Source organism: Xenopus laevis, chromosome 1S (assembly GCF_017654675.1).
Source record: "Xenopus laevis strain J_2021 chromosome 1S, Xenopus_laevis_v10.1, whole genome shotgun sequence".
In the NCBI taxonomy this organism is placed as follows: Eukaryota; Metazoa; Chordata; class Amphibia; order Anura; family Pipidae; genus Xenopus; species Xenopus laevis.
The window spans coordinates 141,778,934-141,790,230 of NC_054372.1; the positions used below are offsets into that span (position 1 = coordinate 141,778,934).

The 11,297-nt window shown below is 38.5% G+C and overlaps 1 protein-coding gene across 1 annotated transcript in view; it reads left to right on the plus strand.

Moving 5' to 3' along the window:
- Positions 1 to 9,358, plus strand: part of ggt1.S (gamma-glutamyltransferase 1 S homeolog) — a 33,436-nt gene extending 24,078 nt beyond the window's left edge. The window contains 9 exon segments of the mRNA NM_001092395.1: positions 691 to 883; positions 1,350 to 1,510; positions 1,637 to 1,786; positions 1,939 to 2,075; positions 2,578 to 2,765; positions 3,610 to 3,737; positions 4,004 to 4,116; positions 6,290 to 6,403; positions 8,031 to 9,358. Of these exon segments, the coding sequence (NP_001085864.2) occupies positions 691 to 883; positions 1,350 to 1,510; positions 1,637 to 1,786; positions 1,939 to 2,075; positions 2,578 to 2,765; positions 3,610 to 3,737; positions 4,004 to 4,116; positions 6,290 to 6,403; positions 8,031 to 8,180 (1,334 nt within the window). The 3' untranslated portion in view covers positions 8,181 to 9,358.
- The last annotated feature ends 1,939 nt before the right edge of the window (positions 9,359 to 11,297 follow it).

Genomic DNA, 11,297 nt, shown 5'->3' on the forward strand with positions numbered 1-11,297 from the left:
TAAAGATAATATACATTTTTAGCACCATGTAAAAGCAACACCATTTATTACTCACAATTGACTACAAAATTAGGGCTTTTTCATATATGTTATATGTTTCCTTTAAAGAGTGTCCTGCATTATACTTAATATTTTTAAATTATCAGCCAGGTATAAAGAAGCATATTTATCAGCTGGTGAAAGGACAGTTCATCTGGCAACTGGATTATCAAAAGGTACTATGTACCATGCTTTTACAAGTGGCATCAAAGAGCTTGTACTGAGTGCAATATGCATCAAAGCAGACACACTCCATTTGAAGTATTTCAGTATGACAGATTAAGCGTTTCTTGGAGTTTGGCTACTTTATGGCTTGCAAAATTAGGTGCCTTGAACAAAATAGTGGACTCACCACATCACAAAGGGGTCCCAACACTAACAGGATTACTGGCAACAGAATGACATCAGTAGTCACAATTATTGAGCAAAGCAGATTTGCACTTGTGTCCTGTACACAGGGTGCAGGTCAGGTTGGCAAGGCAGTCTGGTTATTCATAAGCCCCATATTGCGGCCCATTTAAGGCAAGCAGCTGTGCAAAATGAGTGTACTATGTCACAAGTCTGTGATTGTTGGTGCTACCAGTACTAGGTACACCTCATGGCATGTAGACATTACTCTGACTTGATTTCATTCTTGTTCTCCTTCTGTAGGTGGCCTGTCAATAGCAGTGCCTGGGGAGATACGAGGATACCAGTTGGCACACAAGCGTCATGGCAAACTCCCGTGGAAACGGTTATTTGAGCCAAGCATTAAATTGGCACGGGAGGGGTTTCCTGTGGGCTTGGGACTTGAACAAGGGCTGAATAAAAGCAGGGAGGACATTGAGCATAATCCATTACTCTGGTAAAAAAAAAACTTTTAGAACTGGACTGGTCTTATCCTCCCTACATGTTTCTCCGGAGCTGTTTGCCTTTTCAAAATTTCAAAATTTCTTCTATGGTCCAAAATACTACCAGTCATACTTGCATTATACTTATTGCTCTGCCACTTGTCTCCCATCCAATCTACTTTACTTTTTCTTACACAGGTAAGAACTCTACTCTTTTTTTCTTTTAAATTTTCTTTTCATGCCTTTCATTTTATCCAAATCTCCTGCCTTTGTAATGATGGCAAACTATTTTGACATCTAATGATCTATATAGATATATTGAATTGATGTAGTTTTGTATTTTGGAACATGAATGTTAAGCCATGAAACACAGGTTAGCTTCTTGGCCAGCAAAGAAAAATCATTTATTATGAGGAACTGGAAAAAACATAGTAATTGCATCTACTTAAACCCACTCTCTCCTTTACCTTTGTCCCACAGTGAGGTGTTCTGCGGTCCAGATGGTCATGTGCTGCAGATGGGAGATATAGTAAAAATGCCAAAATTGGCAAACACTCTACAGACCTTGGCAGATGAAGGTCCTGATGTTTTCTACACAGGTCCCCTGTCTAAGCAGATAGTGAGGGACATCCAGGATGCAGGTGAGTGTAATGGGAGAGCTAGGGACAGCAAATTGGACATCTGGATGGTTGTTGTAGGAGAGAAATAGTATTCATTGATTATGTGCATTTATTCCTGTGATTTATTCTTCTCTGTGTGTGCTGTAGGAGGTATTATCACTGAAGAAGATCTACATAATTATACTGTGGACTTCCAAGACGAACCACTTCAATTTTCACTGGGAGACTATACCCTGGTCAGTCCCACTGCACCCCTAAGTGGGCCTGTCCTTGGCCTTATCTTGAACATCTTAAAAGGTGAGTCCTAATTCAAAGCTGTTGTTGGACTGCAATTCCCTGCACCAGCCTAGAGCTGTCTGTGTATCTGAAGAGAATCCTTTTCTTTTAGTTGTAGTGTTTTGTCAGAAGTGGGAAATGATGTATATTTATTGCTTTTTTAATGCTTGCAGGTTATAATTTTTCCAGCCAGAGCGTAGATACTGTTGAGAAACTTGGGTTGACCTATCACCGTATTTTAGAAGCCTTCCGTTTTGCTTATGCAAAAAGAACATTATTAGGAGATCCCATGTATGAGAACATAACCGAGGTAACAACAAAGCCCCTTTCACTTTCTGTCACTTTCTGTTAATGTTCTCTCTAGTTTCTTAAAGATCATCTCTATAAAAATTGTATTTGTGTGTACTATTAAACCCTGTGTATTCCCTGTATCACAGTAACATATGTTTGTCTGAGCAAGTATAAACTATATGTGTGAATACAAGATTTCTCTTTGCTTCTCAATTATTTGTGTTGTCTGCATGTGTCCACATAGTCCAGTGCACAACTTACACTGAGAGCATTGTTTTCTATGCAGCTTCTAGAGGACGTTCCAAAAGGGGAATGGTTTTAGTGCCCACTTTGAGAATTAAAAGATGAATTACATTTACATAAGTTTTCATATTTTGATATTTAATTAATTTCCTCAGTGTTTCATAAGTTTCAGTATAAACAGCCCTTAGGGCAGAGTTGTCAAAGTTCAAACAGCAAACTGGGGACTCCTTATGGTTTCCCAGAAGTTTAATATTTCCCCATTTATCACAACCTTACAGGTGATAAAGAACTTGACCTCAGTTTATTATGCTGAAGAGCTGAGACAGAAAATCACAGATGATACTACTCACCAGCCTGACTATTATGAACCAACTTACTTCATACAAGATCCACATGGCACGGCCCACCTATCCGTTGTAGCTGAAGATGGTAGTGCTGTATCTGCAACAAGTACCATTAATCACTAGTAAGATCCGTCACACATTGATATTGCCAATTGAATATTATATTGGTCTTCTTTTGTGATCTCTTAGAAAACCTTGTTTTATCAGCCTGATGGGTAAAAATAATGGTAAAAATCCTACTTAAAGGAACAATAACAGCAAACAATTAAAGTTTTTTAAAGTAATTAAAATATCATGAACTGTTGCCCTGCACTGATACAACTGTTGTGTTTGCTTCAGAAACACTACTATAGTTTATATAAACAAGCTACTTTGTAGTCATGGGGCAGCCATCCGAGGCACAGGTTACATAGCAGATAACAGATGCATTTTGTAGAATCCCATTGTATTTTATTACATTATCTGTTATCTGCTAAGTAACCTGTGCCTTTTCTCCTTTTTCATCCTGAATGGCTGAACCCATGACTACACGATAGTAGTCTTTTCAAAGCAAGCATATAACTTTTATCAATGCAGGGCAATGGTACAAGATGTTTTAATTACTTTATAATGCTTTTATTTGATTTAACAGGCCAATGTAGTGATATACTTGGAAAGCAGGATGTAATTACTTATGTGGTCTTCTGTGTATCGGTTTTACATAAACATTATAGCTCAAGAGTACAGTTCTCCAACTAGCACCAATTACATCTATTGCTCTTTCCTATCTAGTTAGATTTACCAGTTTATCCCATTCAATTTGATTTGCCATTCTGTCCCATTCAGTTAGATTACCCAGTCTATATAATTTATTAAGACTTAGCAATCTATCTATTCTAGATGTCCCAGTCCCCCATTTATTTTGATGTATTAATCTATGTCATGTTAGTTTTAACCTTTTTCTTTCCCTGTATTATTTTTTTCCAGCTTTGGTTCTAAGGTTATTTCCAATGTGACAGGAATCATTTATAACGATCAAATGGATGACTTTAGCTCCCCTCTGATAAAAAGCTTCTTTGACATCCCCCCTTCACCTGCAAATTTCATAAAACCAGGTACTATCATTCAATGGCAACCTGTATTTGTTTTTGTTTAATGAGAAGTTATAGCTTAGATCACAAGTTATTTTGTAATAGTTATACATTAGATTACCAGTTATTTTGTAATAGTTATACATTAGATCACCAGTTATTTTGTCATTCCCATGCAGCCACATATATATTAGGATACACTTAATTATAACAACACAGACAGATATGAGCTAACAATTTACATCAAGGAATGAATTGCATGTTAAACCTTAAAACAATGTGTGTTTCAGGGAAGCGACCTCTTTCTTCCATGTGCCCCTCAATCATACTGGACAAAAACAAAATGGTACACCTAGTGGTTGGAGCTTCTGGAGGCCCAAAAATAACAACATCAACAGCATTGGTAAGTCATAACAACAGCTGATAGAGATGAATGGTTGAAATCTATTGCTCATATTGGGGCAAATTCACTAAGATTCGTAGTTGCGCCAGGCGTAACTTTGCCGCAGTTCGCCACACTTCGCCAGGCGTAGTTTCGCCAGCGCTCTGAAAATTCACTAAAATCCGAAGTTGCGCTCAGGGGTAGCGTAAGGTTGCGAAGTTGCGCCAGCATTGATTCGCTAAGCGAAGCGAATTTACGCTACGATGGTTAATTTGCATACAGCGCCAAATTCAAATTTCAATGGAGGAATATGTAGCAGCACTACAAATGCCTGGGAAACCTTCAAAACATCAAAATAAAATTTTTATTTTGCCCTACACATGTGCCCACTTTATAGTTAAGTTGCCACGAGTTAGGAAATGTACGGGGGAAGGAGGGGAGCCCCAAAAAAAATTTTGATCTTTTTCAGCCTATCACTCATAATATAGAAAAAAACGCCAGCGTTTTTTGGGACTTTTTTTGAAGCAATCCCTATCTACTCTATTGCGCTTCGCCTGGTCTGAGGTGGCGAAGGAAGTCTAGCAAAAAAGGTAGCGTTCAGTACAATGCGCGTGTTAGTGAATTTGCGTAGTTACGTCCGGTGCGAAGTAAAGCTAGCGAAGTTACGCCAGCGTTCGTTGGTGAATTTGCGAAGTAACGAAAATGGCCAACGCTAGCGAATTGACGTTAGCGTTAGGCGCTTCGGCGCATAGTGAATTTGCCCCATAGTCTGTTACTCATTCTCAGCAAGGTAACTGTTAGCTCAGGATGGTTGGGGACATAACTCAGCAGCCCATGGAGAGACACATGTTAGGGTATAGCAAGGGTAGAAAGCTCATGGAAAGGGTAGAAATGGGACACAGAATGTTTTCACTAACAATATGCAGTCACTCAGTTCTGTTGCAGCCTAGCATTATCTAAGACATCTAAGATGCTTGCACCTTTATGGTATGCTCAAACTTAATCCTCACTTCAATCCTATCTAGCAAGAACTGAGGCAAACTTCATTGACAACCATTAAGCTCAGAAAGAAGTTGGATCCAGGGTCTCCACTACCATAATCTGACCTCCAGAGGGAGCTAGAGTAATGTCGATTGCAGTAGGTGCAAAAGGCAAATTATCTTATAACAGTAAATTCTGGAGAGCAGAAAAGGACATCATATATAGTAGGAATTCAACAATATAACTACACATCACTGCAGCATGAAAATGGGAGTCATCCTTAAGATAGTAACACATCTGAAGCTTTGATGAAGCTATAGATCCAGGGATCCCTTATCCACAGCACTGCAATTTTTACAGGAACCAGTATTAAAGACAAATCTACCACTGATGCTGTAACAGGCACAAGTATGTGAATTAAGTGCAAATGGCAATGTTTGGAACTAGGTTTATACTGTTTATGATGGGCCCATACCCCCGGCTGCTTCTTTCTTTTTGTTTCTTCAGTGTTGCTGAACTACAACGCCCTATTCTATTACTTCAGACTATTAGGCAGCACTAACAACTGTCATCTGACAGTAAGACCAGCTTCTGCTATAGGCAACAATGACCAGAGCTCAGTATACTATCACTGAGGGGAACACCGCCAGCCGCATTCACTGGAGACAGACAACAAAAGGGGCTACACATTTTATTTTTAGCTAGTAGCATTTCTGGCTCTGTCGTAAATAACACACAACAGCTTGGAAACACTTCACCTAAATATAACAGTTAGTTCTTGCCTCCTTGGAAAGTAAACATTGTATTCATATAAAGAATGGTAAAAGATGTTACCTGAAACCCAAGCAAAGTGATGTGTGTTATTCAATATTCCCACTCAGTGGCTACATCTTTTATTAAAGAAAAAAAATAAATTTTAGCTTTTTTGTTAAGTCTGCAATGAAAGAGGTAAATGTACCTTGTCTGTGTTTAACACTAGTGTTTTTATGAGAGGTGCCCACATTTATTTTTCACACAGGGATCCATTTACAGATAGACCAGTTATGCAGGCAGTCATTTATGGATTTAATATGTAGACTAATATCAAATGACTAGAACACACTGATCAGAAAAAAACCTTATTGATTTTATGTAGAAAGAAAACGTCAGGCTTGCTTAAATCAATCAATGTGGGGGACCTGCTGTCTGGGCTTCATATTAAGCTTTATTGCAGGCCATTATGAACACAATCTGGTTCGGTTATGATGTTAAGAAGGCAGTGGAGGCACCTCGATTGCACAACCAACTTTTCCCTGGTAACTCAACACTGGAGAAAACAATTAATCAGGTTAGTGTTTATGATATGTTTGTTTCTGTTCATTGTTAGATATTCACTTGTACATCCTGATACTTTAAAATACATGGAGCAAAGAAAGCAGAAACGACTGAGTACAACCTGTTATGCAGGCCATCTCCCAGAGACTCCATTTGATAATATCAAATAATCAAATACATTTAAATAATAATAATAATCAAACAATAATAGTCAAATAATTTAAATGTTTAAAAAATATTTTCTTTTGCTCTGTCATTATAAAAGAGTAACTTGCTCTTGATCCCAGCTAAGATATAATTAAGCCTTGTTGGAGGATAAACAATCCTATTTGGTTTAAATAATGTTCAAATGACTTATTAGTAGACTTAGGAGCACATTTATAAGGGTGAATTGTTTTGGACAAAATTCCCTAAAATGACAGTTTGCAGCAAATTTGCCAATTTACTAAAAGGAGAAGACAATTTTTTAGCAAAAAATCTCAGAGCTCGAGAACTTACACACCATTTCACCATCAAAGTGCAAACGTTTTCACCAAATTGTAATTGACCACGTTTAGGCTGGCAAACTCCCATTATAAAGATACAGCAGCCACTTTTAAATTGCAATCAACGTCCCCCTTTCCATGCTACTTTTCTCCATGGTGAAAATTCTCTAGATAATTTTCCCCAATACTTTTGGGCCACATTTACATAGGTCTTAATTTTCACTTCGGAAATCTTTGCCTTACTTCGTGCAACTACATCAGATGCTATTCTGCTATGACTATACGTATTCATCAAAATGTGTACCATTGTCCCTGCAAATGAACGCTGGCGTATTTTCACTAGCGAATATTCATTAGAGCAAAAGTTTCTTCGACAGTTTAAATATGGTGGGTACATATAGGTCATACTGTATGTATGTATTTATTAGTGATGTTGGTGAAATTGCTGGAAGTGGCCACTTATTATTAAAAATGTCCAAGGAAGTAAAATAAAGATAAAAGAGATCCTCTATTGTCCTAAAAATGAGCCCACCCTAAAACAAATGTGACATGAGCTTCAAATGGTTAAAAAAGTATAACAACTTTTAAACAGTATTCCCACATTAAAATATGATTTTTTTTAAACACAGGATATAATATCACTGACACAGTAATGTTGAGGATGTATCTTAAGCTTAACAATTCACCAGGTAGAACCAGGCAAAGTAGACTTTGGCGAAAAGGTTAACGTATTGGAAAGTTTACACTTTGATAAACAATCGTTTGACTGAGTGAAAATTCGCCTGGCAAAATGGCGCAAAAGTTCTCTTGCTAACGAATGGTCTTCTTTGCTAGCGAATTACAGAAAGACCCCTTATCTGGAAAACCCCAGGTCCCATACCTATACTGTATAGAGACATCTAAAAATATCATGAACTCCCTCCTATGGAATATTAGGAAGTCAAATTGGGGTTACATGGTTCAGTGTACAGCTTCTTGTTTTTATAAAATCACAAATCTACTTTTTGGCATCTAATAATTTTAGATCCTATAGATATGTTATTCCTTATCATCCTTCTCACCAGCAATAATAGTTTTACACCTCGTGTAATGAATTGCTCATCCCTGAATAACCAAGTTTCATCGTTTTCTCCATCACACTCTTTTGCATTGCAGGCCACAGTAGAGGAACTTGTGAAGCGGAACCATAATGTAAGTTTTGAGAGCTATTACTTTGGATCTGTAGTTCAGGCAGTTTTGCACAGTGATGGCAAATGGGCTGCAGCCTCAGACTCACGAAAAGGGGGTTACCCAGCTGGCTATTAAACTGAAACCATGTTGTGGACTACTGATTTGATCTAGCTGTTATCCATAACTATGATGAACTATTTCAAGAACGCTTTACTCAGGGACGACATTCAGTGGAGTACTTATGGATCTTGCCAATCTAAGATGGATCTACTTATGGATCTTGCTGCTCTCCTCCTGCATCAGTCAACATATTTCTCCAGCTTAGCCAAAAATAAATACCTAGGGGGGAAATTTACTAAAGGGCGAATTTTCACTGTGGAAGGCTCCGCCACACTTTGCACAACTTCGTCAGATGTTATTTCACTTATTCATCAAAAAGCGAAGTTGCGTCTCAGCAGACAGGCTGGGCAGAGTGTCGCCAGCGAAAATTACTTCCTCTAGTGTTAATTTCTGCCTAGCAAACTATGTTAACACACTTATGCTTAGGTCAATTTGAATAGGGTGGGTACCTACAGGTCATTTATATGTCTTCTTTATTAGTGATGTTGGTACCAATGCTTGAAGTAAATAAAGACAAAAGAGATCCTCTATTGTCCTAGACATGAGCCCACCCTAAAACAAATGTGACATGCCCCTCAAATGGTTAAAAAAAATAAAAATATTTAACAGTTACAACTTTTAAACATAATCCCACTTTAAAATAGGAAAAAACGCCAGCGTTTTGTCTTTTTTTTTAATGATTTTTCAGCATACAGGATATGATGTCACTGACATAAGATTGAGGAGAATGTAGCTTCAGCTTATCAGTTCGCCAGGTATAACCTGGCGAAGCAGACTCTGGTGAAGGGGGTAACGTAGTGGAAAATTTGCACTTTAATGAATTTGTGAAGTAACAATCGTAAAGAAAATTTGCCTGGCGAAAGGGCACAAAACGTCATTGGCGCCTGTTAGTAAATTGGCGATATACCTGGGAAGTGGGTTTTTTTTGGCGAACTTTCGCTAACAGCCGCTTCACCCTAAAGTGCACAGTGTGGAGACTCCTATATGTGAACTGATCATTATAGAGTGCCATTGCCTTGCGCAGGTCACATTTTTGGTTGAGGGCACTCCATCCCTTATAGGGAGTGGTGGTTTTTATGTTTTGTCCATTAATCAAAGCCATTTTCCTGCTATGGTCAGCATGGAAGATGCTGCAATGTCTCTGTCCTAGAAATTAATAAATTACATCTGGAATAAATGTTTCTTTTATCTTATACACCTGCCTGTTTATTTTGAGTGAAGAAGAGCAAAATTCCAAGGAAATGTCTGCTAAGAGCAATTTACTGTGCTTATTGTGGACATTAGCAGTAATCACCATAAAATGAATCTGGAGCAATACACCATTACACCATAAAGAAATATATACAAAAGGAACTCTTCTCAAAACATAGTACAAAAAATACATTTATTGGTAATTATAAAAAGTTCATATTATTTGTAATAGTTTGTAACATTTGCAATTCTCTAATAAAAGGTGACATTTTACATAGTTTACGTATAAAAGTATGGGTAAATATTCATATACGAGAGCAAACATGGAGATCTCCACAAGCTATCCGAAAGGGGTTAGATCAGATTCACATGATAAAAGGTGGAAGGGGAATGAAAGTGGTTTCATGGCTGGGGGTTATTACTATGCCTTAATGGAGGGCAGGAGCCTTGAAAGGACCACTGGAGTACAAACACAGTGTGCCTTCTGTCACACTAAATCATTTGCTGTAGTTTACATTCAGATTTTGAAGGTTGCTTGCTTTCAACAAAACTGGCATGTAGTGCAGGATTCTGGAGGAAAGGCCTTTATGAACTTCCTCTCCCCCAACAGCCACTGTATGATCCTTGTGTATCCATGTGTTTATGTGGACCATTTTGTAGTTCCTGAGGTTTTTCTACTGTTTGTAACTTCTTCTGTACTACTGCTGTTCTGTCTGTTGATTTATGTGAACTAACAATGGCTGCCCCTGTGTGTAGCTTCAGTTGCACCCATAATGGCTGCCTTGTTTGTAGCATATTTTGTACCCATAACAGCTGCTCTTGAGTTAGCCTCTTATACCCCATCATCATCATCATCATCATCATCATCATCATCATCATTTATTTATATAGCGCTGTCAAGATACGCAGTGCTTTACTGCAGTTATAGCAAACAGGGAATAAATGGTGGATAACAAACAAGGATTACAGAGTACAATAGGGTTTACAAACTAAAAGGTTAGGGTACAATTGAGACATTAGGATTGTATAAACACTTTGTCATTTTTGATACAGATTAATTAAGGCACATCGAATAGGCCTCTTTAAACAGATGGGTCTTTAAGGAGCGCTTGAAAGTTTGGAAGGAAGGAGAAAGTCTGACAGCTTGTGGCAGAGAGTTCCAGAGAAAAGCAGAAGCCCGAGAGAAGTCTTGTAGACGAGAATGGGCAGAAGTGACCAGAGGAGAAGTGAGGCGAAGATCAGAAGCAGAGCGTAGGTTTCGTGAAGGAGTGTATTTGGAGATTAGAGATGAAATATAGGGAGGGGTTTCATTATTAAGGGCCTTGAATGTGAGTGTAAGTAATTTGAATTTGATTCTAGAAGAGATTGGGAGCCAGTGAAGGGACATACATATGGGAGCAGCTGATGTTGAGCGGCGAGCTAGATGAATGAGTCTAGCGGCCGCGTTTAGAATAGATTGGAGTTGTAAAAGGTGACTTGTTGGAATACCTGTGAGGAGTAAGTTGCAGTAATCAAGGCGGGAGATGATGAGAGACTGAATCAGTGTTTTAGTTGATTCTGAACTGAGATAGGGTCGTATTCGAGCAATGTTGCGCAGTTGAATACGGCAAGATTTTGCAAGTGTTTGAACGTGTGGTGAAAAAGACAGATGTGAGTCGATAACTCCTAGGCAGCGTGCCTGTGTGGTGGAATGAAAGGTGGTGTTGTTTACGGTGAGTGATATCTGAGGGACAGGGGAAGATCTTGGAGGAAATATGATGAGTTCTGTTTTAGAAAGGTTCAGTTTCAGGTGGCGCAGTGACATCCAGGAGGAGACAGCAGAGAGACAGTCTGTGACTTGGGAAAGGACAGAACTAGAAAGATCAGGAGTAGACAAGTAGAGCTGGGTGTCATCAGCATAAAGGTGATACTGAAGTCCAAATGACTGAATGAGTTTCCCTA